Source organism: Ascaphus truei, unplaced genomic scaffold (genome assembly GCF_040206685.1).
Source record: "Ascaphus truei isolate aAscTru1 unplaced genomic scaffold, aAscTru1.hap1 HAP1_SCAFFOLD_3017, whole genome shotgun sequence".
NCBI classification, from domain to species: domain Eukaryota; kingdom Metazoa; phylum Chordata; class Amphibia; order Anura; family Ascaphidae; genus Ascaphus; species Ascaphus truei.
The window spans coordinates 10001-26309 of NW_027455981.1; the positions used below are offsets into that span (position 1 = coordinate 10001).

General features: G+C 51.0%; 1 protein-coding gene across 1 annotated transcript in view; it reads right to left on the bottom strand.

Moving 5' to 3' along the window:
- The window catches only part of EXOC7 (exocyst complex component 7), a gene marked incomplete at its 3' end in the record, with an annotated part of 25396 nt that extends 9815 nt beyond the window's left edge, over positions 1 to 15581 (bottom strand). Inside the window, 2 exon segments of the mRNA XM_075583217.1 lie at positions 13227 to 13449; positions 15456 to 15581. Of these exon segments, the coding sequence (XP_075439332.1) occupies positions 13227 to 13413 (187 nt within the window).
- Between the last annotated feature and the right edge of the window lie 728 nt (positions 15582 to 16309).

Genomic DNA, 16309 nt, shown 5'->3' on the forward strand with positions numbered 1-16309 from the left:
GAGAGGGCTGTAAGGAGGAGATGAGCGGGGACTGTTTTGGGAGAAAGGGAAATGATTCTAGCAGCAGAAACTTGGCTAGATTGTAAAAGAGAAAGTAGTGAGGCAGGGAGGCCTGTCAGCAGTATGTTACAGTAACCCAGGCGGGAGAGGATAAGGGCAGGCATTAGATTTATCAGTAGGTTACAGTAACCTAGGCGGGAGAGGATAAGGGCAGGCATTAGTTTTAGCAGTATGTTACAGTAACCCAGGCGGGAGAGGATAAGGGCATGCATTAGATTTAGCAGTATGTTACAGTAACCCAGGCAGGAGAGGATAAGGGCAGGCATTAGATTTAGCAGTAGGTTACAGTAACCCGGGCGGGAGAGGATAAGGGCAGGCATTAGTTTTAGCAGTAGGTTACAGTAACCCGGGCGGGAGAGGATAAGGGCATGCATTAGATTTAGCAGTATGTTACAGTAACCCAGGCGGGAGAGGATAAGGGCATGCATTAGATTTAGCAGTATGTTACAGTAACCCGGGCGGGAGAGGATAAGGGCAGGCATTAGATTTAGCAGTAGGTTACAGTAACCCAGGCGGGAGAGGATAAGGGCAGGCATTAGATTTAGCAGTAGGTTACAGTAACCCAGGCGAGAGAGGATAAGGGCAGGCATTAGATTTAGCAGTATGTTACAGTAACCCAGGCGGGAGAGGATAAGGGCATGCATTAGATTTAGCAGTATGTTACAGTAACCCAGGCGGGAGAGGATAAGGGCATGCATTAGATTTAGCAGTATGTTACAGTAACCCGGGCGGGAGAGGATAAGGGCAGGCATTAGATTTAGCAGTAGGTTACAGTAACCCAGGCGGGAGAGGATAAGGGCAGGCATTAGATTTAGCAGTAGGTTACAGTAACCCAGGCGAGAGAGGATAAGGGCAGGCATTAGATTTAGCAGTATGTTACAGTAACCCAGGCGGGAGAGGATAAGGGCATGCATTAGATTTAGCAGTATGTTACAGTAACCCGGGCGGGAGAGGATAAGGGCAGGCATTAGATTTAGCAGTAGGTTACAGTAACCCAGGCGGGAGAGGATAAGGGCAGGCATTAGATTTAGCAGTAGGTTACAGTAACCCAGGCGAGAGAGGATAAGGGCAGGCATTAGATTTAGCAGTATGTTACAGTAACCCAGGCGGGAGAGGATAAGGGCATGCATTAGATTTAGCAGTATGTTACAGTAACCCAGGCGGGAGAGGATAAGGGCATGCATTAGATTTAGCAGTATGTTACAGTAACCCGGGCGGGAGAGGATAAGGGCAGGCATTAGATTTAGCAGTAGGTTACAGTAACCCAGGCGGGAGAGGATAAGGGCAGGCATTAGATTTAGCAGTAGGTTACAGTAACCCAGGCGAGAGAGGATAAGGGCAGGCATTAGATTTAGCAGTAGGTTACAGTAACCCAGGCGGGAGAGGATAAGGGCAGGCATTAGATTTAGCAGTATGTTACAGTAACCCAGGCGGGAGAGGGTAAGGGCAGGCATTAGATTTAGCAGTATGTTACAGTAACCCGGGCGGGAGAGGATAAGGGCAGGCATTAGATTTAGCAGTATGTTACAGTAACCCAGGCGGGAGAGGATAAGGGCAGGCATTAGATTTAGCAGTAGGTTACAGTAACCCGGGCGGGAGAGGATAAGGGCAGGCATTAGATTTAGCAGTATGTTACAGTAACCCGGGCGGGAGAGGATAAGGGCAGGCATTAGTTTTAGCAGTATGTTACAGTAACCCAGGCGGGAGAGGATAAGGGCATGCATTAGATTTAGCAGTATGTTACAGTAACCCAGGCGGGAGAGGATAAGGGCAGGCATTAGATTTAGCAGTATGTTACAGTAACCCGGGCGGGAGAGGATAAGGGCAGGCATTAGATTTAGCAGTATGTTACAGTAACCCAGGCAGGAGAGGACAAGGGCAGGCATTAGATTTAGCAGCATGTTACAGTAACCCAGGCGGGAGAGGATAAGGGCAGGCATTAGATTTAGCAGTATGTTACAGTAACCCGGGCGGGAGAGGATAAGGGCAGGCATTAGATTTAGCAGTAGGTTACAGTAACCCGGACGGGAGAGGATAAGGGCAGGCATTAGATTTAGCAGTATGTTACAGTAACCCAGGCGGGAGAGGATAAGGGCAGGCATTAGATTTAGCAGTATGTTACAGTAACCCGGGCGGGAGAGGATAAGGGCAGGCATTAGATTTAGCAGTAGGTTACAGTAACCCGGACGGGAGAGGATAAGGGCAGGCATTAGATTTAGCAGTAGGTTACAGTAACCCGGGCGGGAGAGGATAAGGGCAGGCATTAGTTTTAGCAGTATGTTACAGTAACCCAGGCAGGAGAGGACAAGGGCAGGCATTAGATTTAGCAGTATGTTACAGTAACCCGGGCGGGAGAGGACAAGGGCAGGCATTAGATTTAGCAGTATGTTACAGTAACCCAGGCGGGAGAGGATAAGGGCAGGCATTAGATTTAGCAGTAGGTTACAGTAACCCAGGCGGGAGAGGATAAGGGCAGGCATTAGATTTAGCAGTAGGTTACAGTAACCCAGGCGGGAGAGGATAAGGGCAGGCATTAGATTTAGCAGTATGTTACAGTAACCCGGGCGGGAGAGGATAAGGGCAGGCATTAGATTTAGCAGTAGGTTACAGTAACCCGGGCGGGAGAGGATAAGGGCAGGCATTAGATTTAGCAGTAGGTTACAGTAACCCAGGCGGGAGAGGATAAGGGCAGGCATTAGATTTAGCAGTATGTTACAGTAACCCGGGCGGGAGAGGATAAGGGCAGGCATTAGATTTAGCAGTATGTTACAGTAACCCGGGCGGGAGAGGGTAAGGGCAGGCATTAGATTTAGCAGTATGTTACAGTAACCCGGGCGGGAGAGGATAAGGGCAGGCATTAGATTTAGCAGTATGTTACAATAACCCAGGCGGGAGAGGATTAGGGCAGGCATTAGATTTAGCAGTATGTTACAGTAACCCAGGCGGGAGAGGATAAGGGCAGGCATTAGATTTAGCAGTATGTTACAGTAACCCAGGCGGGAGAGGATAAGGGCAGGCATTAGATTTAGCAGTAGGTTACAGTAACCCGGGCGGGAGAGGATAAGGGCAGGCATTAGATTTAGCAGTATGTTACAGTAACCCGGGCGGGAGAGGATAAGGGCAGGCATTAGATTTAGCAGTATGTTACAATAACCCAGGCGGGAGAGGATAAGGGCAGGCATTAGATTTAGCAGTATGTTACAGTAACCCGGGCGGGAGAGGATAAGGGCAGGCATTAGATTTAGCAGTATGTTACAGTAACCCGGGCGGGAGAGGATAAGGGCAGGCATTAGATTTAGCAGTATGTTACAGTAACCTAGGCGGGAGAGGATAAGGGCAGGCATTAGTTTTAGCAGTATGTTACAGTAACCCAGGCGGGAGAGGATAAGGGCATGCATTAGATTTAGCAGTATGTTACAGTAACCCAGGCAGGAGAGGATAAGGGCAGGCATTAGATTTAGCAGTAGGTTACAGTAACCCGGGCGGGAGAGGATAAGGGCAGGCATTAGTTTTAGCAGTAGGTTACAGTAACCCGGGCGGGAGAGGATAAGGGCATGCATTAGATTTAGCAGTATGTTACAGTAACCCAGGCGGGAGAGGATAAGGGCATGCATTAGATTTAGCAGTATGTTACAGTAACCCGGGCGGGAGAGGATAAGGGCAGGCATTAGATTTAGCAGTAGGTTACAGTAACCCAGGCGGGAGAGGATAAGGGCAGGCATTAGATTTAGCAGTAGGTTACAGTAACCCAGGCGAGAGAGGATAAGGGCAGGCATTAGATTTAGCAGTATGTTACAGTAACCCAGGCGGGAGAGGATAAGGGCATGCATTAGATTTAGCAGTATGTTACAGTAACCCAGGCGGGAGAGGATAAGGGCATGCATTAGATTTAGCAGTATGTTACAGTAACCCGGGCGGGAGAGGATAAGGGCAGGCATTAGATTTAGCAGTAGGTTACAGTAACCCAGGCGGGAGAGGATAAGGGCAGGCATTAGATTTAGCAGTAGGTTACAGTAACCCAGGCGAGAGAGGATAAGGGCAGGCATTAGATTTAGCAGTATGTTACAGTAACCCAGGCGGGAGAGGATAAGGGCATGCATTAGATTTAGCAGTATGTTACAGTAACCCGGGCGGGAGAGGATAAGGGCAGGCATTAGATTTAGCAGTAGGTTACAGTAACCCAGGCGGGAGAGGATAAGGGCAGGCATTAGATTTAGCAGTAGGTTACAGTAACCCAGGCGAGAGAGGATAAGGGCAGGCATTAGATTTAGCAGTATGTTACAGTAACCCAGGCGGGAGAGGATAAGGGCATGCATTAGATTTAGCAGTATGTTACAGTAACCCAGGCGGGAGAGGATAAGGGCATGCATTAGATTTAGCAGTATGTTACAGTAACCCGGGCGGGAGAGGATAAGGGCAGGCATTAGATTTAGCAGTAGGTTACAGTAACCCAGGCGGGAGAGGATAAGGGCAGGCATTAGATTTAGCAGTAGGTTACAGTAACCCAGGCGAGAGAGGATAAGGGCAGGCATTAGATTTAGCAGTAGGTTACAGTAACCCAGGCGGGAGAGGATAAGGGCAGGCATTAGATTTAGCAGTATGTTACAGTAACCCAGGCGGGAGAGGGTAAGGGCAGGCATTAGATTTAGCAGTATGTTACAGTAACCCGGGCGGGAGAGGATAAGGGCAGGCATTAGATTTAGCAGTATGTTACAGTAACCCAGGCGGGAGAGGATAAGGGCAGGCATTAGATTTAGCAGTAGGTTACAGTAACCCGGGCGGGAGAGGATAAGGGCAGGCATTAGATTTAGCAGTATGTTACAGTAACCCGGGCGGGAGAGGATAAGGGCAGGCATTAGTTTTAGCAGTATGTTACAGTAACCCAGGCGGGAGAGGATAAGGGCATGCATTAGATTTAGCAGTATGTTACAGTAACCCAGGCGGGAGAGGATAAGGGCAGGCATTAGATTTAGCAGTATGTTACAGTAACCCGGGCGGGAGAGGATAAGGGCAGGCATTAGATTTAGCAGTATGTTACAGTAACCCAGGCAGGAGAGGACAAGGGCAGGCATTAGATTTAGCAGCATGTTACAGTAACCCAGGCGGGAGAGGATAAGGGCAGGCATTAGATTTAGCAGTATGTTACAGTAACCCGGGCGGGAGAGGATAAGGGCAGGCATTAGATTTAGCAGTAGGTTACAGTAACCCGGACGGGAGAGGATAAGGGCAGGCATTAGATTTAGCAGTATGTTACAGTAACCCAGGCGGGAGAGGATAAGGGCAGGCATTAGATTTAGCAGTATGTTACAGTAACCCGGGCGGGAGAGGATAAGGGCAGGCATTAGATTTAGCAGTAGGTTACAGTAACCCGGACGGGAGAGGATAAGGGCAGGCATTAGATTTAGCAGTAGGTTACAGTAACCCGGGCGGGAGAGGATAAGGGCAGGCATTAGTTTTAGCAGTATGTTACAGTAACCCAGGCAGGAGAGGACAAGGGCAGGCATTAGATTTAGCAGTATGTTACAGTAACCCGGGCGGGAGAGGACAAGGGCAGGCATTAGATTTAGCAGTATGTTACAGTAACCCAGGCGGGAGAGGATAAGGGCAGGCATTAGATTTAGCAGTAGGTTACAGTAACCCAGGCGGGAGAGGATAAGGGCAGGCATTAGATTTAGCAGTAGGTTACAGTAACCCAGGCGGGAGAGGATAAGGGCAGGCATTAGATTTAGCAGTATGTTACAGTAACCCGGGCGGGAGAGGATAAGGGCAGGCATTAGATTTAGCAGTAGGTTACAGTAACCCGGGCGGGAGAGGATAAGGGCAGGCATTAGATTTAGCAGTAGGTTACAGTAACCCAGGCGGGAGAGGATAAGGGCAGGCATTAGATTTAGCAGTATGTTACAGTAACCCGGGCGGGAGAGGATAAGGGCAGGCATTAGATTTAGCAGTATGTTACAGTAACCCGGGCGGGAGAGGGTAAGGGCAGGCATTAGATTTAGCAGTATGTTACAGTAACCCGGGCGGGAGAGGATAAGGGCAGGCATTAGATTTAGCAGTATGTTACAATAACCCAGGCGGGAGAGGATAAGGGCAGGCATTAGATTTAGCAGTATGTTACAGTAACCCAGGCGGGAGAGGATAAGGGCAGGCATTAGATTTAGCAGTATGTTACAGTAACCCAGGCGGGAGAGGATAAGGGCAGGCATTAGATTTAGCAGTAGGTTACAGTAACCCGGGCGGGAGAGGATAAGGGCAGGCATTAGATTTAGCAGTATGTTACAGTAACCCGGGCGGGAGAGGATAAGGGCAGGCATTAGATTTAGCAGTATGTTACAATAACCCAGGCGGGAGAGGATAAGGGCAGGCATTAGATTTAGCAGTATGTTACAGTAACCCGGGCGGGAGAGGATAAGGGCAGGCATTAGATTTAGCAGTATGTTACAGTAACCCGGGCGGGAGAGGATAAGGGCAGGCATTAGATTTAGCAGTATGTTACAGTAACCCAGGCGGGAGAGGATAAAGGCAGGCATTAGATTTAGCAGTATGTTACAGTAACCCAGGCGGGAGAGGATAAGGGCAGGCATTAGATTTAGCAGTATGTTACAGTAACCCAGGCGGGAGAGGATAAGGGCAGGCATTAGATTTAGCAGTATGTTACAGTAACCCGGGCGGGAGAGGATAAGGGCAGGCATTAGATTTAGCAGTATGTTACAGTAACCCGGGCGGGAGAGGGTAAGGGCAGGCATTAGATTTAGCAGTATGTTACCGTAACCCAGGCGGGAGAGGATAAGGGCATGCATTAGATTTAGCAGTATGTTACAGTAACCCGGGCGGGAGAGGATAAGGGCAGGCATTAGATTTAGCAGTATGTTACAGTAACCCGGGCGGGAGAGGATAAGGGCAGGCATTAGATTTAGCAGTATGTTACAGTAACCCAGGCAGGAGAGGACAAGGGCAGGCATTAGATTTAGCAGCATGTTACAGTAACCCAGGCGGGAGAGGATAAGGGCAGGCATTAGATTTAGCAGTATGTTACAGTAACCCGGGCGGGAGAGGATAAGGGCAGGCATTAGATTTAGCAGTAGGTTACAGTAACCCGGACGGGAGAGGATAAGGGCAGGCATTAGATTTAGCAGTATGTTACAGTAACCCAGGCGGGAGAGGATAAGGGCAGGCATTAGATTTAGCAGTATGTTACAGTAACCCGGGCGGGAGAGGATAAGGGCAGGCATTAGATTTAGCAGTAGGTTACAGTAACCCGGACGGGAGAGGATAAGGGCAGGCATTAGATTTAGCAGTAGGTTACAGTAACCCGGGCGGGAGAGGATAAGGGCAGGCATTAGTTTTAGCAGTATGTTACAGTAACCCAGGCAGGAGAGGACAAGGGCAGGCATTAGATTTAGCAGTATGTTACAGTAACCCGGGCGGGAGAGGACAAGGGCAGGCATTAGATTTAGCAGTATGTTACAGTAACCCAGGCGGGAGAGGATAAGGGCAGGCATTAGATTTAGCAGTAGGTTACAGTAACCCAGGCGGGAGAGGATAAGGGCAGGCATTAGATTTAGCAGTAGGTTACAGTAACCCAGGCGGGAGAGGATAAGGGCAGGCATTAGATTTAGCAGTATGTTACAGTAACCCGGGCGGGAGAGGATAAGGGCAGGCATTAGATTTAGCAGTAGGTTACAGTAACCCGGGCGGGAGAGGATAAGGGCAGGCATTAGATTTAGCAGTAGGTTACAGTAACCCAGGCGGGAGAGGATAAGGGCAGGCATTAGATTTAGCAGTATGTTACAGTAACCCGGGCGGGAGAGGATAAGGGCAGGCATTAGATTTAGCAGTATGTTACAGTAACCCGGGCGGGAGAGGGTAAGGGCAGGCATTAGATTTAGCAGTATGTTACAGTAACCCGGGCGGGAGAGGATAAGGGCAGGCATTAGATTTAGCAGTATGTTACAATAACCCAGGCGGGAGAGGATAAGGGCAGGCATTAGATTTAGCAGTATGTTACAGTAACCCAGGCGGGAGAGGATAAGGGCAGGCATTAGATTTAGCAGTATGTTACAGTAACCCAGGCGGGAGAGGATAAGGGCAGGCATTAGATTTAGCAGTAGGTTACAGTAACCCGGGCGGGAGAGGATAAGGGCAGGCATTAGATTTAGCAGTATGTTACAGTAACCCGGGCGGGAGAGGATAAGGGCAGGCATTAGATTTAGCAGTATGTTACAATAACCCAGGCGGGAGAGGATAAGGGCAGGCATTAGATTTAGCAGTATGTTACAGTAACCCGGGCGGGAGAGGATAAGGGCAGGCATTAGATTTAGCAGTATGTTACAGTAACCCGGGCGGGAGAGGATAAGGGCAGGCATTAGATTTAGCAGTATGTTACAGTAACCCAGGCGGGAGAGGATAAAGGCAGGCATTAGATTTAGCAGTATGTTACAGTAACCCAGGCGGGAGAGGATAAGGGCAGGCATTAGATTTAGCAGTATGTTACAGTAACCCAGGCGGGAGAGGATAAGGGCAGGCATTAGATTTAGCAGTATGTTACAGTAACCCGGGCGGGAGAGGATAAGGGCAGGCATTAGATTTAGCAGTATGTTACAGTAACCCGGGCGGGAGAGGGTAAGGGCAGGCATTAGATTTAGCAGTATGTTACAGTAACCCAGGCGGGAGAGGGTAAGGGCAGGCATTAGATTTAGCAGTATGTTACAGTAACCCGGGCGGGAGAGGATAAGGGCAGGCATTAGATTTAGCAGTATGTTACAGTAACCCAGGCGGGAGAGGATAAGGGCAGGCATTAGATTTAGCAGTATGTTACAGTAACCCAGGCGGGAGAGGATAAGGGCAGGCATTAGATTTAGCAGTAGGTTACAGTAACCCGGGCGGGAGAGGATAAGGGCAGGCATTAGATTTAGCAGTATGTTACAGTAACCCGGGCGGGAGAGGATAAGGGCAGGCATTAGATTTAGCAGTATGTTACAGTAACCCGGGCGGGAGAGGGTAAGGGCAGGCATTAGATTTAGCAGTATGTTACAGTAACCCAGGCGGGAGAGGGTAAGGGCAGGCATTAGATTTAGCAGTATGTTACAGTAACCCGGGCGGGAGAGGATAAGGGCAGGCATTAGATTTAGCAGTATGTTACAGTAACCCAGGCGGGAGAGGATAAGGGCAGGCATTAGATTTAGCAGTATGTTACAGTAACCCAGGCGGGAGAGGATAAGGGCAGGCATTAGATTTAGCAGTAGGTTACAGTAACCCGGGCGGGAGAGGATAAGGGCAGGCATTAGATTTAGCAGTAGGTTACAGTAACCCGGGCGGGAGAGGATAAGGGCAGGCATTAGATTTAGCAGTAGGTCACAGTAACCCGGGCGGGAGAGGATAAGGGCAGGCATTAGATTTAGCAGTAGGTTACAGTAACCCAGGCGGGAGAGGATAAGGGCAGGCATTAGATTTAGCAGTAGGTTACAGTAACCCGGGCGGGAGAGGATAAGGGCAGGCATTAGATTTAGCAGTATGTTACAGTAACCCGGGCGGGAGAGGATAAGGGCAGGCATTAGTTTTAGCAGTAGGTTACAGTAACCCGGGCGGGAGAGGATAAGGGCAGGCATTAGATTTAGCAGTATGTTACAGTAACCCAGGCGGGAGAGGATAAGGGCAGGCATTAGATTTAGCAGTAGGTTACAGTAACCCGGGCGGGAGAGGATAAGGGCAGGCATTAGATTTAGCAGTATGTTACAGTAACCCAGGCGGGAGAGGATAAGGACAGGCATTAGATTTAGCAGTATGTTACAGTAACCCAGGCGGGAGAGGATAAGGGCATGCATTAGATTTAGCAGTATGTTACAGTAACCCGGGCGGGAGAGGATAAGGGCAGGCATTAGTTTTAGCAGTAGGTTACAGTAACCCGGGCGGGAGAGGATAAGGGCAGGCATTAGATTTAGCAGTATGTTACAGTAACCCAGGCGGGAGAGGATAAGGGCAGGCATTAGATTTAGCAGTAGGTTACAGTAACCCGGGCGGGAGAGGATAAGGGCAGGCATTAGATTTAGCAGTATGTTACAGTAACCCAGGCGGGAGAGGATAAGGACAGGCATTAGATTTAGCAGTATGTTACAGTAACCCAGGCGGGAGAGGATAAGGGCAGGCATTAGATTTAGCAGTAGGTTACAGTAACCCGGGCGGGAGAGGATAAGGGCAGGCATTAGATTTAGCAGTATGTTACAGTAACCCAGGCGGGAGAGGATAAGGGCAGGCATTAGATTTAGCAGTAGGTTACAGTAACCCAGGCGGGAGAGGATAAGGGCAGGCATTAGATTTAGCAGTAGGTTACAGTAACCCAGGCGGGAGAGGATAAGGGCAGGCATTAGATTTAGCAGTAGGTTACAGTAACCCAGGCGGGAGAGGATAAGGGCAGGCATTAGATTTAGCAGTATGTTACAGTAACCCAGGCGGGAGAGGATAAGGGCAGGCATTAGATTTAGCAGTAGGTTACAGTAACCCAGGCGGGAGAGGATAAGGGCAGGCATTAGATTTAGCAGTAGGTTACAGTAACCCGGGCGGGAGAGGATAAGGGCAGGCATTAGATTTAGCAGTAGGTTACAGTAACCCAGGCGGGAGAGGATAAGGGCATGCATTAGATTTAGCAGTAGGTTACAGTAACCCGGGCGGGAGAGGATAAGGGCATGCATTAGATTTAGCAGTAGGTTACAGTAACCCGGGCGGGAGAGGATAAGGGCAGGCATTAGATTTAGCAGTAGGTTACAGTAACCCGGGCGGGAGAGGATAAGGGCAGGCATTAGATTTAGCAGTAGGTTACAGTAACCCAGGCGGGAGAGGATAAGGGCAGGCATTAGATTTAGCAGCATGTAACAGTAACCCAGGCGGGAGAGGATAAGGGCAGGCATTAGATTTAGCAGTAGGTTACAGTAACCCGGGCGGGAGAGGATAAGGGCAGGCATTAGATTTAGCAGTATGTTACAGTAACCCAGGCGGGAGAGGATAAGGACAGGCATTAGATTTAGCAGTATGTTACAGTAACCCAGGCGGGAGAGGATAAGGGCAGGCATTAGATTTAGCAGCATGTTACCGTAACCCAGGCGGGAGAGGATAAGGGCATGCATTAGATTTAGCAGTATGTTACAGTAACCCGGGCGGGAGAGGATAAGGGCAGGCATTAGATTTAGCAGTAGGTTACAGTAACCCAGGCGGGAGAGGATAAGGGCAGGCATTAGATTTAGCAGTAGGTTACAGTAACCCAGGCGGGAGAGGATAAGGGCAGGCATTAGATTTAGCAGTATGTTACAGTAACCCGGGCGGGAGAGGATAAGGGCAGGCATTAGATTTAGCAGTAGGTTACAGTAACCCAGGCGGGAGAGGATAAGGGCAGGCATTAGATTTAGCAGTAGGTTACAGTAACCCAGGCGGGAGAGGATAAGGGCAGGCATTAGATTTAGCAGTATGTTACAGTAACCCAGGCGGGAGAGGATAAGGGCAGGCATTAGATTTAGCAGTATGTTACAGTAACCCAGGCGGGAGAGGATAAGGGCAGGCATTAGATTTAGCAGTATGTTACAGTAACCCAGGCGGGAGAGGATAAGGGCAGGCATTAGATTTAGCAGCATGTTACCGTAACCCAGGCGGGAGAGGATAAGGGCATGCATTAGATTTAGCAGTATGTTACAGTAACCCGGGCGGGAGAGGATAAGGGCAGGCATTAGATTTAGCAGTAGGTTACAGTAACCCAGGCGGGAGAGGATAAGGGCATGCATTAGATTTAGCAGTAGGTTACAGTAACCCGGGCGGGAGAGGATAAGGGCAGGCATTAGATTTAGCAGTATGTTACAGTAACCCGGGCGGGAGAGGATAAGGGCAGGCATTAGATTTAGCAGTATGTTACAGTAACCCGGGCGGGAGAGGATAAGGGCAGGCATTAGATTTAGCAGTATGTTACAGTAACCCAGGCGGGAGAGGATAAGGACAGGCATTAGATTTAGCAGTATGTTACAGTAACCCAGGCGGGAGAGGATAAGGGCAGGCATTAGATTTAGCAGTATGTTACAGTAACCCGGGCGGGAGAGGATAAGGGCAGGCATTAGATTTAGCAGTAGGTTACAGTAACCCGGGCGGGAGAGGATAAGGGCAGGCTTTAGATTTAGCAGTATGTTACAGTAACCCAGGCGGGAGAGGATAAGGGCAGGCATTAGATTTAGCAGTATGTTACAGTAACCCTGGCGGGAGAGGATAAGGGCAGGCATTAGATTTAGCAGTATGTTACAGTAACCCTGGCGGGAGAGGATAAGGGCAGGCATTAGATTTCGCTGTATGTTACAGTAACCCTGGCGGGAGAGGATAAGGGCAGGCATTAGATTTAGCAGTATGTTACAGTAACCCGGGCGGGAGAGGATAAGGGCAGGCATTAGATTTAGCAGTAGGTTACAGTAACCCAGGCGGGAGAGGATAAGGGCAGGCATTAGATTTAGCAGTAGGTTACAGTAACCCAGGCGGGAGAGGATAAGGGCAGGCATTAGATTTAGCAGTATGTTACAGTAACCCAGGCGGGAGAGGATAAGGGCAGGCATTAGATTTAGCAGTAGGTTACAGTAACCCAGGCGGGAGAGGATAAGGGCAGGCATTAGATTTAGCAGTAGGTTACAGTAACCCGGGCGGGAGAGGATAAGGGCAGGCATTAGATTTAGCAGTATGTTACAGTAACCCAGGCGGGAGAGGATAAGGGCAGGCATTAGATTTAGCAGTATGTTACAGTAACCCAGGCGGGAGAGGATAAGGGCAGGCATTAGATTTAGCAGTATGTTACAGTAACCCAGGCGGGAGAGGATAAGGGCAGGCATTAGATTTAGCAGTAGGTTACAGTAACCCAGGCGGGAGAGGATAAGGGCAGGCATTAGATTTAGCAGTATGTTACAGTAACCCGGGCGGGAGAGGATAAGGGCAGGCATTAGATTTAGCAGTATGTTACAGTAACCCGGGCGGGAGAGGATAAGGGCAGGCATTAGATTTAGCAGTAGGTTACAGTAACCCGGGCGGGAGAGGATAAGGGCAGGCATTAGATTTAGCAGTAGCGTGACGGAGGAAAGGGCGGATCTTGGCGGTATTACGAGGCCCCCGGAGAGTGGGAGTCCAGGCGGGGGGGGGGGGGGAAGGCTCACCTTGGTTCCTGCCAAACTCCACCAACCACTGGGAGATGCGGATGACGTCCTGCAGGACGCCCTCTGGAAGGTGCTCCAAGGTCACATCCTCCACGCCCTCCAGGTCTTCGTCCGAGTTGATGACGTCCAGGACAAGGACCGGCGGCACGGGCTTGCTGTGCCTCTGCAGGAGACCGAGGAACTCCATGTCCAGGGACTTCTTCCCCTTCTCAAACAGGACCTTCTGCGGGGGCAGAGGGACAGAGAAAGCGCTCAGGCCTGTGCAATGTGGTCTGGTCCGCAACGCTGCCCTTCCCTATTATCTCTTAGCACAGTGCTTCCACTGCCGCCAACAATTATGGGTAACGACATGCAAATGAGCACTCGGTGTCACTTTTTGCTTCTTGCCAATTTTAACATGGATCCCCCTATACGCATCTGGGGGGAGGGAGGGGAGGGGGAAGAGTTTGGGAACGTTCCACTCTGTTCAGCTTGGGGGGGGAGAGGGAAGGGTTAGGAACAAACCACTGTTCAGCTCGGGGTGGTAGGTGGGTTAGGAACGTACCACTCTATTTAACTCGGGGTGGTAGGTGGGTTAGGAACGTACCACTCTATTTAACTCGGGGTGGTAGGTGGGTTAGGGACGTACCACTCTGTGCAGCTCGGGGTGGTAGGTGGGTTAGGGAGGTACCACTCTGTGCAGCTCGGGGTGGTAGGTGGGTTAGGAAGGTACCACTCTGTGCAGCTCCTGGTGGTAGGTGGGTTAGGGAGGTACCACTCTGTGCAGCTCGGGGTGGTAGGTGGGTTAGGGAGGTACCACTCTGTGCAGCTCGGGGGTGGTAGGTGGGTTAGGGAGGTACCACTCTGTGCAGCTCGGGGTGGTAGGTGGGTTAGGAACGTACCACTCTATTTAACTCGGGGTGGTAGGTGGGTTAGGGACGTACCACTCTGTTCAGCTCGGGGTGGTAGGTGGGTTAGGGAGGTACCACTCTGTGCAGCTCGGGGTGGTAGGTGGGTTAGGAAGGTACCACTCTGTGCAGCTCCTGGTGGTAGGTGGGTTAGGGAGGTACCACTCTGTGCAGCTCGGGGTGGTAGGTGGGGTTAGGAACGTACCACTCTGTGCAGCTCGGGGTGGTAGGTGGGTTAGGGAGGTACCACTCTGTGCAGCTCGGGGTGGTAGGTGGGTTAGGGAGGTACCACTCTGTGCAGCTCGGGGTGGTAGGTGGGTTAGGGACGTACCACTCTGTGCAGCTCGGGGTGGGAGGGATTTAGGAACGTACCACTCTGTGCAGCTCCTGGTGGTAGGTGGGTTAGGGAGGTACCACTCTGTGCAGCTCGGGGGTGGTAGGTGGGGTTAGGAACGTACCACTCTGTGCAGCTCGGGGTGGTAGGTGGGTTAGGGAGGTACCACTCTGTTCAGCTCGGGGGGGGGTAGGTGGGTTAGGGAGGTACCACTCTGTTCAGCTCGGGGTGGTAGGTGGGTTAGGGAGGTACCACTCTGTTCAGCTCGGGGTGGTAGGTGGGGCTAGGAACGTACCACTCTGTGCAGCTCGGGGTGGGAGGGATTTAGGAACGTACCACTCTGTGCAGCTCGGGGTGGTAGGTGGGGCTAGGAACGTACCACTCTGTGCAGCTCGGGGTGGGAGGGATTTAGGGACGTACCACTCTGTGCAGCTCGGGGTGGTAGGTGGGGTTAGGGAGGTACCACTCTGTGCAGCTCGGGTGGGAGGGATTTAGGAACGTACCACTCTGTGCAGCTCGGGGTGGTAGGTGGGTTAGGAACGTACCACTCTGTGCAGCTCGGGTGGTAGGTGGGGCTAGGAACGTACCACTCTGTGCAGCTCGGGGTGGTAGGTGGGTTAGGGAGGTACCACTCTGTGCAGCTCGGGTGGTAGGTGGGGCTAGGAACGTACCACTCTGTGCAGCTCGGGGTGGTAGGTGGGTTAGGAACGTACCACTCTGTTCAGCTCGGGGTGGTAGGTGGGTTAGGAACGTACCACTCTGTGCAGCTCGGGGTGGTAGGTGGGGCTAGGAACGTACCACTCTGTGCAGCTCGGGGTGGTAGGTGGGGCTAGGAACGTACCACTCTGTTCAGCTCGGGTGGTAGGTGGGGCTAGGAACGTACCACTCTGTGCAGCTCGGGGTGGGAGGGATTTAGGAACGTACCACTCTGTGCAGCTCGGGGTGGTAGGTGGGTTAGGAACGTACCACTCTGTGCAGCTCGGGGTGGTAGGTGGGCTAGGAACGTACCACTCTGTTCAGCTCGGGGCTGTCTGGATTGTTGTCCTGAAAATACTCCACAGCCTTCTGGATTTTAGCGATACAGCTCAAATATTCCTCCAGACGCCCGGAGGGCCTGAGGAAAGCAAGGGACTGGGTCACATGATGCGAAGCGTCGCAGGGCGGGGCATGTACAGCAATATAAAGCAGTGCCAAGTATCACTACGCCTCCAAACACTGAACAGAAACCTCCTCCCAAAGAATAAGAGTTAGGGAGTGGGAAATGTGGGGGGAAAATAGGAAGAAAAATGAGGGGGGCAACGTTTCGGGGTTAACAACCCCTTCTACTGGCCCATTCCCAAAGCCCCTCCCCCCCCCCCTCAGAAAGGGAGACTCTGGTACTTCCCTGAACCCTCACGTACAGATCCTCCCTCAGTGAGTGACACCCCCAGAATCTCAGCGGCCCGTGGCAATAAGTCTCACATAGAATGCACGGTGGCCGGTGTGCCACAGAATGAGCCACACTAATTACAACACAGCGCAACAGGCCAAGATAACAGCAGATACTATAACACAGTTAGGTCCCTGGCATTAAGTAGAGGCTGTGCTACACGTGGTAGTGTGCTGTCTAACTGTATGGAGACCGCTGCTGAGCCGGTGGGAGAGAGAGACTGATCCTCAGCGCAGTCTGCAGGAACAGCGCCAGCAGGGACCCAGTGACGCAGTATATGGCTATGTAGCAAATAATGGCATGCTGTAATCACGTAAAGACACTAAGAACACGATGTGGCAGAATAAGCCCATCCACAGAGAAGTCTACAACATCAGCAGAGCCACAACAGCCCTGCGGCACCAGTCAAAGAGAGTAGAAGGGGTTAACCCCG